Source organism: Nansenia antarctica, assembly GCF_963989245.1.
Source record: "Nansenia antarctica genome assembly, chromosome: 1".
Classification (NCBI taxonomy): domain Eukaryota; kingdom Metazoa; phylum Chordata; class Actinopteri; order Argentiniformes; family Microstomatidae; genus Nansenia; species Nansenia antarctica.
In genome coordinates this window covers 26,259,379-26,277,542 of record NC_137674.1, presented here as the reverse complement: position 1 = coordinate 26,277,542, position 18,164 = coordinate 26,259,379, and the positions used below count along the sequence as shown (strand labels likewise).

General features: G+C 41.4%; 2 protein-coding genes across 2 annotated transcripts; one reads left to right on the top strand and one right to left on the bottom strand.

Moving 5' to 3' along the window:
- Positions 1–967: 967 nt before the first annotated feature.
- On the top strand, positions 968–13,861 carry afdnb (afadin, adherens junction formation factor b; the record flags this gene model as incomplete). Its single annotated transcript, XM_080544183.1, has 23 exons — positions 968–1,063; positions 2,371–2,563; positions 3,748–3,854; positions 4,015–4,172; positions 4,305–4,312; positions 4,963–5,168; positions 5,569–5,714; positions 6,117–6,208; positions 6,721–6,992; positions 7,588–7,731; positions 8,138–8,336; positions 9,010–9,104; positions 9,370–9,456; positions 9,610–9,675; positions 10,109–10,182; positions 10,356–10,474; positions 10,988–11,167; positions 11,274–11,353; positions 11,446–11,580; positions 11,731–12,636; positions 13,145–13,271; positions 13,483–13,540; positions 13,732–13,861. 23 exons carry the CDS (start codon positions 968–970, stop codon positions 13,859–13,861), a joined length of 3,678 nt encoding a protein of 1,225 aa, XP_080400309.1.
- dusp23b (dual specificity phosphatase 23b) lies at positions 13,327–16,172 on the bottom strand. The gene is made up of 3 exons (XM_080535576.1): positions 16,057–16,172; positions 14,957–15,257; positions 13,327–14,777 (listed from the first exon to the last, which is right to left on the bottom strand). Exons 2-3 carry the CDS (start codon positions 15,224–15,226, stop codon positions 14,592–14,594), a joined length of 456 nt encoding a protein of 151 aa, XP_080391702.1. The 5' UTR covers positions 15,227–15,257; positions 16,057–16,172; the 3' UTR covers positions 13,327–14,591.
- Between the last annotated feature and the right edge of the window lie 1,992 nt (positions 16,173–18,164).

The following is an 18,164-nucleotide window of genomic DNA, read 5'->3' as shown; positions in this document are numbered from 1 at the left end:
AGAGAGAGTAAACGTTGTTGGGCCCCAGTTCCATTAGCATACAGTGAGCTTGGAATTATTAGGTTCTATCTCCATTTTTGTCAAAATTGAGTTTTTTACATAATCTGATCCATTAGGTGTTTATTAATGCCTGTGTGGTGTTATTTTTTAAATGTTGACATTTTGGAGTTAGTAATTCATAAAATATAAAAGGTTCCATCTCACAGAACATAATGGAATGTAAAAACGTTGACGTTCAATATCTCTGAACTACCCTAAACAGAGACAGAACCTTATAATTCTAAGCTCACGATACAGTGTCCTCTCCGACCAAACTGTGTCATTTTATCTTAAGAATTATTTGCCAGCGCAAATACCCCAGATGAAGCTGGTATGACAGTTATACACCCTAGAGATACGCAGTTTGTTGAACAATAACTGGGTCTACAATGGTATTTACATACAAACTGCCATGGAGCTTTATATCAGTTCAGTGTGTTTACTAACTTGTTATGGTGAAGATATTTCTTCCTGTTCAATCAGCTTTCTTCACGCTTTAAGAAAGACAAACTGGGAGTTAAAATGAAATATGTATTTATGTAATTATGGAATCGTGTATTTTTGGTTGGCTGGTAGGCTATGATTGACATTTGATTAAGACTGTCAGTCTGTTACACATACCAAGGATGCAATGACCCGTTGCTAATAGGGAGGAAGGGGGGGGGGGTCACATAGAACGGATGGAGAGAGTGAGAGATTATGTATAAGAATTCAAAAGTAGCTCAGTAGGAGGAGTTGAGGACTAATGAGGAGAGAATGAACAATAGTTAAGAGGCACACACATTTGTGTCTTGATAATCAAAATACACAGAATAGCATTATTGTGCCTTGGTTGCAGTGTTTGGTTGCAGTGTATTTTTAAGGCTCATAACTGTGACTTAGGTGTAGTGATTACGGTACTGAGGTAGGCTACTGCTACTCCATCAACATGCCTGGGGAAGCAGAGCGACGGAAACTAGCCAATGTCATCCAGCACTGGAACGACAACAGGCTTGACCTGTTTGAGATAAGTCAGCCAAGCAAGGTGAGTTGACCTGGAATGCTGCTGATGTCCCACATGGGTAACATGTTAGTATGGGGAACACTTAAGGCACTAATTTGTGGCTTAAAAGTGTTTAATAAGTACCTATGTAATTGGGCAATTTGGGGATTTTGTTAGGTTTGTATTCAGTGTTTTCTTATTCTCATGTTATACTGTAAGTCATGTAGTAGCTGGTCAGTTAGATTTCAGTAACCCTCCAATCACTGGCTCACTTTGGGGCTACTGGCTAGCCTCCCAAACCTCAAACCCAACCTTGCCTCCAATAACATTGTTGTGTGGGTGTGGGAGAGTCTCTTGAGGAGCTAGGTAGAAAGCAAACATGTACAGTATAAGATACAGATTAGTGCTTATTATGTGTTCACAAAAGCAAAGTGTTACCCTTTATGTCTCTCCAAATGTCCATATGGGTTAATGATAAAACTTGAACCCATATTAATGACAGAATGTGATTTTTAAACATACTGTAAAAGCAGTCAAGTTGAGAGGTTGTGTCTAACACCTATTGAGTATTACCGGTACATTTACAATGGTGAATAGGCATAATCATAATGACAGATAATAATAAACATTTTCTTAGTTCTTTTTTTCAAAATGTGTTTATTGGATCTTTCGAGAGCATACAATTGTGACTATAATATCATTTATAAAAATAAAAAGGTACATGTAATCTCTATAGAAAAGAGTTAGTCTTATACTGAGTTTGAGTATTTCATTTTGAGGTGAGAATTTGAGAATTTTAGGTGTGCTTTGAAATAAAACACCAATAGAACCCACTGTCTCTCCTTCCATCTGTTCCCAATTTCCAGTTTAACACTAAAAGAGCCGTGAGGGGTCACGGTGACCCCTGTGAGATTCTATCTTTGTACTCGATCAAATTTCAGGTCCCTCCTTTCATGACTTTTCCTAGATATGTGCGTTCTACCACCCAGTATCCTTACATTTTCAAAATCACTTCAGGATAAGCTAGTATAAAGCTGTTTTGCAGTTTTTCTGTGTAGGCGGCAGGCTAAAAAAAGAAGCGCCCTCTAGTGATCTCTGTGTGTAAATAGCAGATTTACATTCTAAAAAGGGGGTCTATTTGACCCCCGAGGCGGCTCTACTAGTAGGTAAAATAGGCACGGCTGTTGTAGCGTTAAATTAGAACACATACAATGAAAGCAATATTTGTGGAAGCCTTTAATTTCATGCATTATTTTAACTTTTCACTATCTGCCTGAGATTGCAGCTGTCAATAGGAGGGATTCCATTATTTCACATGAAATGATCCATGACCTTCCCTTGTTCCCCAGAGCTTGGACTTCCATGGAGTGATGCGGTTCTACATTGAGGACCATGCAGCAGGGAACTTTGCCACTAAATGCTTGCGTGTTTGCAGCAACACCACGACATGTGAGATTGTTGAGACACTTTCAGAGAAGTGCAGGCCTGATAGGAACATGTCATCCACACCCTACTCTCTTTATGAGGTCCATGCCAATGAGGGTAAGTTCCACTGCTTCTGACGAGGACAAGCTCTGAGGCAGAATATGGATAATTATGTAGAAAGATGGAGACAGTTTTGCTATTTTGAATATTGAGGGTTTCAGTAGGATATGTACTACTACCGCAGAGGGGTTTTTCCAGCATTCAGCCTCACAAACATAAACAATGCGTGACATTATAATTATAAGGTTCTATCTCCATTTTTGTCAAAATTTAGTTTTTTTTTACATAATCTGATCCATTAGGTGTTTATTAATGCCTGTGTGGTGTTATTTTTTAAAATGTTGACATTTTTGAGTTAGTAATTCATAAAATATAAAGGTTCCATCTCACGAAACATAATGGAATGTAAAAACTTTGACGCTTAATATCTCTTAACGAATTAATGAATGAATGAATGAATGGACTTTATTGTCATTGCTACAGTACAGGTACCAAACAACGAAATTTAGGAGGGGTGGCTCCCCTGGTGTTAGGAAAGGGGGAAAAAAAAAACTTTAAAAAAAAATCACAAGAAGGGAAGGAGCTGGTTTACATAAATAAAGGCTATGTACACAATCCACTGTACTATACTGTACAGATAGACGACTAGGGTTGTCATATTGCACAATAGTATTGTTTCACGTTATTTAAAGTGTCACAGTTTGCAGGCTTGAAATGTACATGTTTGTGCCTCAGCACTACACCTGATTTTTTCAGTCCAGCAGCTGCCATACAATCCGTCCAGACTGTCCAGGGCCCAGAACTTAGGTCTTTGCTGTGTTCAGGGCCTGGACGGCCCTGTGGTAGAAGCTGTTCTTCAGTCTGTTTGTCTTAGCGGCCAGGGTCCTGAACCGCCTTTTCGAGGGCAGCCTGGTAAAGTGTACGTGCCCAGGGTGGGTCGGGTCCCTGGAGATCTTGGAGGCCTTCCTGAGACAGCGTGTGTTGTACAGCTCTTCCAGAGAGGGGAGGGGGGCGCCGGTGATCTTCTGTGCTGTTCTCACTACTCTCTGTAGCGCATTTCTCTCTGCTGTTGTGCAGCTGGAGAACCAGTTGCAGATGCCGTAAACGGAGATAGAACCTTATAATTCTAAGCTCACGAATGTCCTTCCCTTTTGTTCATCAGTTGCAAATAAGATGTGCATCTAGTATTCTATGATCTGTGCCCTGCCCTTAACCCTACTCTCCTCTTGTTACTGTGGAAGAAGAACGGAAATTGGACCTCAGTGAGAAGCCTTTGGTTATACAGCTGAACTGGAACAGCAGGGAAGGCCGCTTTGTCCTGAAGTATGAACAGGGCGTCATTTCGCAGGTGAGTGACTGCTTATTTCTTCCCTGTATCAAGTGAATAAGAACAATTTGCTTGGTGACATTCAAGGACGTCCATCTCCTATTCAGCTTGTGCTGATTGTATGTGGCCAAATAAGGGATTTGGGTTTTTGTTTGTGTTTTTGTGATCTTGAACAACACAGGAAAACTGTCAACAGAAGAAGGAAAATGGAGGTTTATTACAGAATTTCAAGAGGACACTGTCAAGGAAGGAGAAGAAGAAGAAGGAGAAGACGAAGGGAGATGTTGGCCTTAACAACATAACGAAGGCCAATGGCCAGTCTCTTAAAAAAGACAAAGGGTAGGTCACACATGTACATGTATACTTCATCTGAGGTGGGTCCCTGGCTATAGTAGATAGCATGTGCTCGATATCTACTTGTCTCTACACCATCTCACTGTGACCACACAGTTACAGTTGTGTTCTGTGTAGATCATGCTGTACATAGCCCATCCCTGTGTATCATAGCCCACAACCTGTATTTTGGTATTTTTTGTGTACTTCACTATATACGACATATTTATCATATATGTATCATATGTATCATAGCCTGTAAAATTGCACATTGTATATAATCTCAATTTATATAGACCACTGCACATATACATCCAGTCACCATTGTATGACATTGCACCTCACGCTACCATTTGCACTTTACTGTATAGATTAATTGCTGTAAATACTGCTGTAAATACTGCTACTTATCACTGCAATATGATTGCTATTTGTTGCACTTCTGGTTAGACGCACAATAATTACGTTGCATTTTCTTGTACTATGTAATGACAATAAAGTGAATCTAATCTAATCATTGCAGGAAGACATCTGATTCCACTATGGAGAAGCCACTGACCAACAAGGACAAGGTCACAACCCAAGACAACTTAGACCAACTTCCTGTTGGAATACAATTCAGGGACAACTGTAAGTAAACCAAACCATTTCCTTTTAATGTTATTTTGACCATTTATATGATAATAGAATTTCGTTCATGATAATAGATTTGTTTTCTTCCTGCAGTCTTGTGAACAATGAACTTCCTGTCTTCTTACTTTAGTCTTCTGCCCCCTATTGGTTTCTTCTATCACAGCTACAGAAGCGTTCCTGTCTGCTGTCATAAACTACACCAACAGCTCCACAGTTCACTTCAAGCTCTCGCCTGCCTATGCACTGTACATGGCAGCTCGCGTTGCTCTCCAGCGCTACTGCAGTCAGGCCTCTCACGCCTCAAAGCATACCCATGAAGTTACCTCTGTCGTAAACATGATGGTGAACATGACCGAGACGGTCATTCAGGTGAGACTGCTACCTCCCAGGTTATTGACATCTTTAGAATGAAGAATGAAGGCGCAGGAGGTAGAGCTGCCGTCTAATGATCGCAAGGTTGGCAGATCAGCGGTTCGAGCCCCGGCTGGCCACATGTCGAAGTGTTCTTGAACCCCAAATTGCTCCCAGTGAGCGGGCCGGCGCCTTGCATGGTAGCTTGCCGCCATTGGTATGTGTGTGGGAATGGGTGAATGGGTGAATGAGAGGCTGTTGTAAAACGCTTTGGATAAAGGCGCTATATACAGTATATAAGTCAGTCCATATGTGTGTGTCCAATAGTGTGGTTCCATAGCATTTGATGGAGAGTTGTTTGTTGTCAAAGCTTTAATAGCTGCAATAATGCTGGTCTGTCTGTCTGTCTCCCCACCAGAAGCAGCAGGCCATAGCTGGTGCTGTGGCCTTCTGGATGGCCAACACATCAGAGTTCCTGAACTTCATCAAGCAGGACAGGGATCTGGGCCTCGTCACACTGCACGCGCAGGAGGCACTTGCCCACCTGGTGCACAGAGCATTCAAGTAAGATACATACGCAACACTTTGTGACGTTAGAATTATAAGGTTCTATCTCCATTTTTGTCAAAATTTAGTTTTTTACATAATCTGATCCATTAGGTGTTTATTAATGCCTGTGTGGTGTTATTTTTTAAAATGTTGACATTTTTTAGTTAGTAATTCATAAAATACAAAGGTTCCATCTCACAAAACATAATGGAATGTAAAAACTTTGACGCTCAATATCTCTGAACTACCCTAAACGGAGATAGAACCTTATCATTCTAAGCTCATGTTCTGTGAATTTCCAGTAGACTATAAGGAATGAAGCAACTGCATGGAAGGCCTTTCTGCTTATAGGAACAGAAGTGATATTTATCAGTACTGATATAACGATAAAGGGCCCTGAATGTGTCTTTCCTCTAGGTGTTTGATACAGTGTCTGCAAAATGATCTTAATAAACACATGCCAGTGTTCTTGATTGATCCAGAGGAACCAAGTAAACCGCCTGGAATAGGTAAATCTAAAGTCCACATTATATACAACGACATACTGTATGTTTATAGGCGTTCTCAGGCGTTCTGTTCTTAAATCATTTCCAAATTGCACATACACACTTGACATACACCTACATTTGATTTGTAAGGTGCATACTGATCCAGCATCAGTAGTACAGTTGAGAGCTTACCAAGCTGTTGGGCGGCTGTGGCGCAGGAGGTAGAGTCACCGTTTAATGATCACAAGGTTGGCAGATCAGCGGTTCGAGCCCCGGCTGGGGCCTTGGGCAAGACACTGAACCCCAAAATGGCTCCCAGTGAGCGGGCCGGCCGGCGCCTTGCAGCTTGCCGCCATTGGTGTGTGAATGTGTGTGTGAATGGGTGAATGAGAGGCCGTTGTAAAGGGCTTTGGAGCAGCAAAAAAGGCGCTATATAAGTGCAGACCATTTACAAGTTTCAAGTCAAGGCTTCAAGTTTAGTGTTAGTTTAGTGTTACTCATTTTAATTTATAAATCCCCCTTTCCACCACCAGAGGGCGTCCTCAACACCCTTATGAGTGCCATGTCCCTGCTGCGCCGCTGTGGCGTCAACCCAGCCCTCACCATCCAGCTCTTCTCCCAGCTCTTCCACTTCATCAGCGCGTGGCTCTTCAACAGGCTGATGAGTGGCGAGGCCGGCGCCCTGGGCCTGTGCTCTCACTACTGGGGCGCCGCTCTCCGCCGGAGGCTCAGCGGCATCGAGGACTGGGCAGAGAGGCAGGGACTAGAGCTAGCTGCCGACTGCCATCTGAGCCTTATCGTTCAGGTGTGTGTGACTATAGATGCATGTTTACATTTTTACATTTTGGGCATTTAGCAGACGCCTTATTCCAAAGCCATCAATACATTTGACTAAGCAAGTGAATCATCAATCCACCAGTCGTAGCAGGAAGAGTAATCCAGCTCAGGCCCGAGGCCATTGGCAGTCTCTGTGATAGAAGGAAAAATCTACTTCCATCACCTTCTTCTAAACCTAGCCTTTTTTTGTGTGTATATAGACACTGGAGAAACAGAGAAACAGTACAAGGGGGGCAATAGAAGTTTTTAGGGGACACAGTAAAGGGGAAAAGCGGGTGTCTTCAGGAGACGCAGTGCTGGGGGGCAGTAGAAGTCTCAGGAGGAGCAGTTAAGGTGTAATCTGAAGAGATGGGTCTCTTGTGTGTATGTGTGCATGTGTGTATGCATGTGTCTGTCTGGTTTTTTCCAAATAGATTTCTTTGCTTTCTCACAGATATTTATTTATAAGTTAAAATGTATGTATACATGTTTCAGTTCAGTACATTATCAATCCTAGATACCCAAACACTTCACCACAGTTTTCACAAGTTATGAAAAATCAAGGGATGGTTGGTTATTTCTAGGCTACCATGTTCCTGACTATGAACAAGTACTCCATACAAGATGTCAAAGATATCCAGAACACCTGCTTCAAGTTGAACTCGCTGCAGCTACGGATGTTGATGAGTAGCTACCTGTATGCGACCAACGAACCCCGCATTCCCCCTGTGAGTACCAGCTATATCCAAACACTCAATCCCTTTAAAAGAGGTGTCTACATAAGTTACACATTTTCATTGAAGGACACAGAATGACAAATACTAAATTCCAATGTTCTACAATCAGTGAATTTAGGATTATAAGGTTCTATCTCCGTTTAGTTTAGTTCAGAGATATTGAGCATAACGTTTTTACATTCCCTTATGTTCTGTGAGATGGAACCTTTGTATCTTATTGATTACTAACTAAAAAATGTCAACATTTTAAAAATAACACCACACAGGCATTAATAAACACCTAATGGTTTAGATTATGTTAAAAACTCAATTTTGACAAAAATGGAGATAGAACCTTATAATTGTAACGTCACAAATAGTTAAATTATTCACTCCATCTCTCTCGATATCTCTCCAGGGTGTGATTGACAGGGTAGTGGCGGCTGCGGAGGCGGCTACAGATGATCTGGTGCGTAGTGAGGGGCGGGACGTTGAGCTGGAGGAGAGCCCTGACCTCCACCTTCCCTTCCTGCTGCCAGAGGGGGGGTACACCTGTGACACCGTGCGAGGCGTCCCACACGGGTTTAGGGAATTCATGGAGCCAATTTGCCGCAAAGGTAACTGAAATAAATCCATATATACATCCCTCCTCCCTCCATCCTCCTCCTCCCTCCCTCCTCCTCCCTCTCTTTACTCCCTCCTCCTCCTCCTCCATCCCTCTCTTTACTCCCTCCTCCCTCCATCCTCCTCCTCCCTCCCTCCTCCTCCCTCTCTTTACTCCCTCCTCCTCCTCCATCCCTCTCTTTACTCCCTCCTCCTCCTCCATCCCTCTCTTTACTCCCTCCTCCCTCCATTCTCCTCCTCAAACAAACTATACATGTTTTACAAACTCTTTATAAATCGTACCCTATTGGGCAGCTGTGTCTCAGGAGGTAGAGCTGCCTTCTAATGATTGCAAGGTTGGCAGATCGGCGGTTCGAGCCCCGGCTGGCCACATGTCAAAGTGTCCTTGGGCAAGACACTGAACCCCAAATTGCACCCAGTGAGCGGGCCGGCGCCTTGCATGGTAGCTTGCCGCCATTGGTGTGTGAATGTGTGTGTGTGAATGGGTGAATGAGAGGCCGTTGTAAAGCGCTTTGGATAAAGGCGCTATATAAGTGCAGTCCATTTACTGATGTAAAGCGTTACCAGACAAAGTATGAAACACACAATGAAAATTAGACATGGAAATAGACACACACACATGTTTGATTGTAGAGACTGAGCTACATGTGCTTTCTCTCCCCTCAGGCCTGTGTACCCTGACCTCTCATCCCCACTCTGTTGGCGTATGGACCGTGTTCTTCAGCAGAGAAGTGTGTTTCTCTGCAGGGGATACAAATCCGGTACATTTTTGTTTTGCCTAGCAGTTCTGTATATTTATTTAATATTATATTCATTTTCTATTAAGACATTTTTGCAATGCCCTTTAGAAGCTTCCTGTAGAAGCAGTGAATGTTGACTCTCTGTTTATGCCTAAACACACAGCCATGTGTGAAAATAGACATATACAGTATATGCAGATAAAGTAGGATATACAAAAGGTTTTGGTGTATTTATGTATCCCTTTCCAACGTTGAGCCTTTCTTAATGGTGTTATCTTTTCTTCAGCCAATTCATAGAGAACCAGAAGTTGTGAACATCACCCTGAAGAAACCCTTAAACTGTGGGATGGGCGTCAGCATCGTGGCTGCCAAGGTATAGTGGTCGACTGCCTCAGCCTCTTTGGTGTCATTTTATGGATGTATTTCCTTCTCCAAAGCCTCCATAGACTGGACAGAACCCAATAACTCACTCAATAGTCTATAGCTAAAATTAAACCATGAACTTCCTCTCAATCTATATTCCTAGGGAGTAGGTCGGGACGACCTTGGGATTTATGTCAAATCCATTGTCAGGGGAGGACCAGCAGAAATGGTGAGCTTGCATTCAAATGTAAGATATTTAGCATGTCGTGAGCTTAGAAAAGGCTCCGTTTAGGGTAGTTCAGAGATATTGAGCGTCAAAGTTTTTATTATGTTTTGTGAGATGGAACCTTTGTATTTTATGAATTACTAACTAAAACATTTCAACATTTTAAAAATAACACCACACAGGCATTAATAAACACATAATGGATCAGATTATGTAAAAAACTAAATTTTGACAAAAATGGAGATAGAACCTTATAATTCTAAGCTCACGATGTGTATTATAGAATGATAATAATACAACAGTACCATTTCGAAACTTACTTCTGTGGATACAGTATGCAATATACATTCAACAAAACAGCTTCATACATCATACAACGTTGGTAAGTTCATCAGCTGAGAGACACAATTGTTCCCACCTCTTTACGTATGCGTAGGACGGCAGGTTGGCTGCAGGAGATCAGCTGCTCACTGTGGACGGGCAGAGCCTTGTGGGACTCTCACAAGAGAGGTACTATTCATACTTATGCTGCACTTGCTATTTTGGTACTGCTCTGTAACTTGTACCTTAAGATATTCTTCCGAAACAAACACTATTCATATTGTACGAACCCTTATCTTAACAGTATCGAGTGGAATTCAAGTGAGCCCGTCAATAAGTAACAGTGACTTCTCTTGATTTAGGGCAGCAGGCATCATCATGAACACTGGCCCAGTTGTGACTCTAAAGGTGTCAAAGTCAGGGGCGACTTACCACGGTCTGGCTGACCTGCTGAATGAGCCACCTTCAATAGTCACCACAGGTATAGAGGAATTTATTTTATTTTATTTATTTATTTATTTATTGACCAGGGACAGTACACATTAATAAACCAGTTGGTAAATGAGTCAGTGTTAGCCAAATGGCTACTTTTTAACTGTTGTCCCTGTGGCCAGATGTCATAAGCCGTTCTCTAAAAAATAAAAAATTGTATACAAGCAAATTTATCAGAGCAGTATAGCAATAGGCTCTTATTAACTCACTAGGCCTACAAGACATTATATACTTTGTTGTATTATTTTCAGAAAAAACATGTAAAAGCATGTAAGACATACATCACAACAATGAACTACATCTAAATCTAAGAGATACAGGGCATATATATAACAAGTGCAGAGTAAAAGGAACAAGTATTAAACATTACCAGAATTGACATGGAACATTGAGAATAACATTGTAATTAGTGCTCACACAACTGCAATGCAATGCAAATCATTACTTCCTCATTTTGTCTTCTACGACATCTAGTCTGACCAAGCCTTTTTTGTTCCTTAAGCGTTGACTTACAACAGTCACGGCAACGCTAAGCCAAATGGTCAGGCCCTGAGTATGTACGACGGCATGGAGCAGGGCACCTCAGGGCCTGGGGGACATCACCATGGAACAACCCGGAGGAAGAGAGAGCAGACGCTGCTGAGCAATAGGCAGCTTTATCGCTCCAACCCCAACATGGCCAGTAAGCATATACTGTAATAAATATATATAATTGAAAACATAATATAGAGTGTTGCTTGGGGGGAAGCTCCACCATGTTGTTCTCAATTCAACAGATCCTACTTTAGATGAAAGAGAGGAGCCTGGGGATGCAGTCATGACAGGAAGTAGAATCACTGCTGTCTCCACCAGCAACCTCTGTTCTGAGGTAAGTGACCAAGTCAACCATGTCCTAGTGCGTCTAAATGGAAATAAATGATTCCTTAATTGAAACTCAGAAACCATTTTTGTTTCTGTTAGACGTATGCAAGAGAATATCAAACACTGCCAAGACCTAGATCTCAGGACAAGAAAACGCCAGCAGACTTTCAACAGCCACTTCAGATGTCAAACATGCCAGTAGATGGACAGATCTCTAACAAGAGGGCCTTCATGGTGAGTCTTGAGCACATCTTCAAAAAGCAGTACAACCATTACTATCTCAAACAACATATTTGGTATATATATATATATAAAAATAAAAATAAATCAGCCCATTTATTTAATTTATGTAGATGAAATGTAATACCAAAATTTAATTCTCAGCGACAGGCACTTTCACAAGAGAACCTTTGCATGGAGCGTGGGGTCCCCCTAGTGGACAAGCGACATCATGCGTGGAACCAGCTGGAGCAGGCCAAAGACTACCAGAGCCATTACTCCTCTCACCCTACGAAGTCTAACATCTCTCCACATGATATCCACTCCAACCGCCCTCCATCCAATATGTACCAGCAGAATAGCCACAGAAGTGGGCCAGGCCACTGGAGAACCCCAATGTCGCACAATCCTACTGTTTCAATTCAGCCGGTTCGCATTGATATACCTGTTCGAAGACCAAATGACAGCTACTCCTCCTATCCTCCACTCACTACCTTCCAACAAAATGGGACTTTACTGGCAGTGAAGTTGAATAAAAACCCTGAAGAAGGTCAAGGGCCGTCCCAACTCAGCAACCAAAAACAGGGTTCAGTGTCTAAGATTCCTCAGCCACCCCCGCTGTCATCGTCACAGCTGTCCCAGCAGCACCTGGCCTTACCCAAACAAACAAAGCCCCCTCTATCAAAACATACATCCCTTCAGAAGCTCCCTCCCCAACAAGCCGCCACACCAAGACAACAAGACCCCCAGTATTTCACTATGAATCAGGAGCTAATCGAAGGCAACGGCCTATCCCCCGACCCCTGGAAGAGGGACGCCAGGGAGAAACTGGAGAAGGAGCAGAGGCTGAAGGTCGTAGACTTGCTGGAGCAGGAGGTCCAGGAGCTGCAGGCCAAAGCCAACCGCACCCCAGAGGAGAGTGACAGGCTACGCAGGCTAACCTTGGAGTGGCAGTTTCAGAAGAGGCTGCAGGAGTTCCAGGAGAACGGAGACGGAGATGAAGAGGAGGATGAGGAGGATATGGACATGTGGATGATTATGCAGCAACTTGAGGTTGAGAACAAACCACAGGTGAACCTTCTTCCTAAAATACAGTATATCACTACCAACAGGGGATATGAGGTGATATCAGAGATGATATCAGTCTTATGATCGCTTCTCCGCCCGAAATCTAGGTGTAATTGCAGTATACAGAGTAGATTGTCCTACAAAGACACTTAGATTTAGATTTAGTAATCTAAAAATGTATTAGATCCCTATACTTTCTTTTATCTATTTATTTCTTTTTATTTTACTACTCTATCTTTTCAGTTTGTAAAGCGTCTTTGAGTGTCTAGAAAAGCGCTATATAAGTCTAATGTATTGTTATTATTATTATTATAATATTGGTATACTGTATTTATCAAATGATCATGGGAGGGAAAATCCACAGAAGATTGAAAGCATCATCGACATTGATTGTGCATATTCAAATGTATACATGTTGCAAGTGCTACATGTACTATAGCGACTACATATGTAAACTAAAAGCAACTAATCATATGAGGCATTTTTTGTAACAAAGCGCTCTGAATTCCAGTTGCAAGACAAGGGATACTGCAAGCGTCAGCAACATAGTGAGATTTACACACAAGAGAGAAAAGACTTGGACAAGCAGGAAAAGACCCAACACCCTGGAGAGGAGGATAAGGAAAAAAACATGTCAGGTACAGTACGTGTAATTTATTTAGAACCTTAGACAAAGTGTCATCCTGAGAAGATATTGCAAAATAAAAAACAAACATATTTCCTTTCCAACCCCAAAATGATCTATTAATTATTTGTGAGACATGTATTTGAATCATTTTCATGTTGCATAGAATACCCGAGCAATTGAAAGTTCTCTCAAATGTTTACACATTTTTATTCTGCTAACAGGAAACATTAAAGGCTCTAATGGACTTGATGAAGAGTTTCATAAGAAGTGGTCAAAAGAGTAAGTTTCAGACCTGTTTGAGGTGCATGACCTAGGTCAGTCTCAGACAACAATCTCTTTTTAAGCCCCAGGTAAACCCGCACTAAAATAATGATAATATTGGTCATAGAAATATGCATCAATGACGTACACAGTAATAACCCATGGAACATAAGATTCAAACCCAAGTCTTTTCTTTCTTTATGTTGCAGAGGCCAGGAAACGGACACCTTTAGGAGTGACACCGCCCCTGAGAACCTCACATTTAGGGAGCGCCATCACCTCTTCTCCATGGGGTCAAGTCCTGCAGGCAAGGTCAAAGCCTCGTTAGCCCCGTCCTGAGAAGACTTAACATCCCTTCTGCCCGCCTAACTACTATGGGATCTAGAGCCTTCAGCCGTTCTGCTCCCCGCCTCTGGAACTCTCTGCCACCCAACTTACGCAATATTGACACTCACCACATTCAAATCCTGTCTTAAAACACACCTTTTCACAATGGCTTACTTGGTTTGATCTCCTGTATTTTGTTTGTTGTTATATCTGATTTTGCTGTTTTTATCTCATTTTGCTTTGTTGATTTCAATGTTTTGATATGTGGTTTTAAACTGTCTTGTAAGGTGTCCTTGAGAGCCTTGAAAGGCACCCATAAATAAAATGTATTATTATTATTAAGATTCTCCAGGGACACATGTCAATCAACAGGCTGAATGCTTAAAGACCGAACCAACAACTCAAACATTCAGTAGCAAAAATGCATACTATGTTGTTCTAGCATGTTGCTTCTAGGTACAGATAATTTGAATGTGAATTGGATGTTTCTGTTTTTAAATGTTTTGCCTCACACTGAGAGCAACACAACTTAGATCAACTCACATGAGATAAATGAATGATTTATAATTGTGGTAAACCTAGAGCAGCCAGGGGTTGGATTACAGTACAGAGCAACAAGGCACTTCCCTAATAAATCAGGGTCCCCGCCTCAACCTTAAAAATAGCCCAACACCACCCCCCGAGAGTCAACGTGTTATTTGAACCCTGACAACACCAACTTGTTTCCTGTAAAGAAGTGCAGTTATTTAATCCGCTGATAAAACTGGACCACAGCTTTCTCCTGTTCGTGTGTTTCGATGGAGCCAGGACGCATCCTCCTGATCTCGTTGATGGCATCAATCCCACTGATTTTCCTCGTCTTCACCAGATAGCAGGCCAGCATTGACCCTGTCCTCCCATGGCCATGCATGCAGTGAACTGCAACGCCCTAGAGCAGAGAAACACATCCAGTTGAGTCTCACAAGCCTGTGTCCAGAGAACTGCCACACTGAGTCAAGTGTTAACTATATTAATGTTAATTTTAGAGTAATGTGAAAGTAACATACAAAAGTGTATGTATTGTACTGTAACTATTAACCACTCCTCCTTGCTATATTTTGTCCTTACCTCCCCCTTGTCGTTAGCCTCCTCCACAATTGTCAAAAAACGTTGAATTTGCTCAGGACTTGGGGGGTGGAAGTCTGTTATGTTTATGTGATGGAGGAGCACACCTGGACAGGTGTCATGGTTGGGTGGTTTTCTTTCACATAAGCAAACTAGATGTTGAATGCCATTATCTAGTAGATATTGGTAGTCAGCAGTCATTCGGGGAAGGGCTAATCCTGCCAATTTGGACGGCTCAACCCAGGAGAAGTTGGAAGGTGGAGAGGAGGGCATTGCAAAGCGTCAATCTGCAATAACCCTAACCCTGAAATAAAGAGTTGATTTAATGACAACAAATTACCATTCAACATCATGTTATAATATGGCATGTAACTAGTTAGTAGTCTAATGTACACTCTAACCAAGGGTTCATTTGCTTAATAAAAAACGGAACATTGTGATGTGTCCCTAAAATCGGGTAATAGTCGGGTAATAATCAGTGTGTTTATTTCCTGTTCTAACAAAATCTAGTCAACAGGACTTTTACTATAGGTTTAGCATGGATGTTATGTGACTGAAATTTGTCCCAGATTACCCGAATTCACCCTATACATTTTGATAACACACTCAATTAAACATTTAGGACTGTCTCTCTCTCTCTCTCTCTCTCTCTCTCTCTCTCTCTCTCTCTCTCTCTCTCTCTCTCTCTCTCTCTCTCTCTCTCTCTCACAATCGTTTCGTTTTATAATTTCAAATTGAACTGTTTTAAACCGTAGGCTACTGCGTCTTGCCAGTATGATCTTTCAAGTGTTGTTAAAGGTATTATATATATATATATTCCTGCATGGGACCGTTTTGGAACACAGCCATAGATTTGTTTCAAAGATCAAAGGGCACTAACGTCTATTTTTGGTAGGAGAGCAATGACAAGCACATGTTACGACGCATTTACGAAAACTAAAAGCAACGATAGTTCATCTAATGCCAAAACGTTCACATTGACAATTGAAGTCAATAAACCAAATATTTTCAACCAAACACATTCGCTAACTTGACAGAAATGCATCATGCTTCGGCTCGGGTCAGCTGGCTAGCCGCTGTCGTGCTTTATTAACCGTACTTACATCCGTAAAGTTGCCCAATCCTGTGTTGAAAATGATGCGTTCAATCTAAAAACGGATAGCCCTATTATTATTATTATTATTATTATTATTATTATTATTATTATTATTATTATTATATCTAACAAGCTACAAACTAACTGTGTGGGGACGAGAATGACTCGGGTCTAGCTTCCGGTCCGCGTCGCTCTGCGTGACGTCTTGTTAATATTACGCAATCATCTTGATATGACAACGTCAGGCAGCAGTGTCCGTCTGTCCGACCCCACAGCTATCTGTCTTCTCTGAGATGCTTCCGTCTCTGTACTGTCCTTACACCTTAACACTTCTATAACTATAACATGGGTCAGGTGGATTTAGTGAAGCGATATATTAGAAAATGTGGATGGCATTTTTCTGGGGGTAAACAGCATCTATTTATTTGTGCGGTGCTATCCAAGGTCCTGAAAGGACCCTAATCCTAACTCTGAATATGAATAGGTGAATAGGTAGTGTTCTTCTAATCTAGCAAATCCAGACAAGAGATGACAAAACAGATGACTTAATAGTACTCACCTGATATGCATGAAAAATGGTTTTATACAGTCCATTATATGTGTCTTACGCAGTGCAGATAGACCAATGTGAGGTGTATGGCTGGATTAAATAGCCATCAATATTTGCTTGAGCGATTTGCGATTTAGACATCGCTTTAGACTGAAAATCACCAGATATAGTATATCATTGTTGCTGGATAGAGAGGTACCAGAGAACAATTTAAATCTTTGAAAAATAGTTTTGTACAATCCATTATTCTGGAGCAATAGCAAATATGATATGATGATGATGTATTATGTGTTAACATAAATACTTGTTTGTAGTTCCTTGATCCCTATTTACCATGTTGAAATGCAAAATAAAGTTTAACTTGATCGCCCTTACTTTCAAGAAATCCTCATTAACAGACAGATGTTTTTCTGTGCCGATCAGTTCTTTTGTTTTTTCTTTGCAGCGGCTTGCTCAAACCGGTCGTTTTAACTGCGCAGTCGCAGATCGCTTTTGTAGAAACCGCCTTCCCAGTGAGCAATTGTACGTTGATTAGACGTCTAAACAACGTCTAAATGGCCTGTAGACGTCTAGGCGAAATCGAGGCTAAATATACGCCAAATTGGAAATTGAAACAACGTCTATGTTTAGACGTTGAAATGCCGTTGAAACATAGACGTTGTTTCCCTGTCTATGTTTCAACGGCATTTCAACGTCTAAACATAGACGTTGTTTCAATTTCCAATTTGTCGTATATTTAGACCTTGAAATGCCGTTGAAATATTATGTTCCTGGAGGTACTGCAATACCAGGTCGATGCGTGGTGTGGACGGAGCAAGCCCCTATTCCATCTCCCTGCTCCAAAAATCAATTTAATATAACGTCCCCGGGTAGGGGACGTATCAGATATTAAACTGATAAGAACAGATACACTTGATCTTAGCCAAAAGGCCGAGAAGCGATACCCGCGATGGTTTCGAGGGAGGGTACTCATTCTCTGGCACGTCAATGTAGGTCACGGTTTAACCACAACAATAGTTTCTATAGGCATTCCACTATATAATAATAATGGTATTAGTGGAATAGTGTTTTAACAATAATAATGTAGTGCCAATGTACAAAACATCCCAAAAATACTACTTTTCACTGTTCCAACCGGGAAATTCAATACGTCCCATGGTCACGTGGTAACCCGTCTCCAATCGTAGCGAAAGAAAGCATTTGTTAACCAAAATTACATTAACCGCAAACTGGAAATAATAACCAACCGGTTACATGTAGCAAAACGTAATGCGATTATTATGTGACGTTTTTTGTATTTAAGAAAGCACATTTTAACGATATTTCCTTTTAACGATCAGTTTCTATGGACCTCTTTGAATTAAAAGAAAAGGACAAAGAAGAATATGCCTGTAAGCAATGCGTTTGTATTTTTTAAATATAACTGGTCTTTCCTCTCATTCTGTGCTACTTGTTCCTGTTTAAAGTTGTTCATGTGCTTTGATCTTTGTTTGAAAAGCCACTGATGACTCTACAATGATAGACTCTCCTCTGCAGTCATCAACACCTGGTACTATGACTATTTT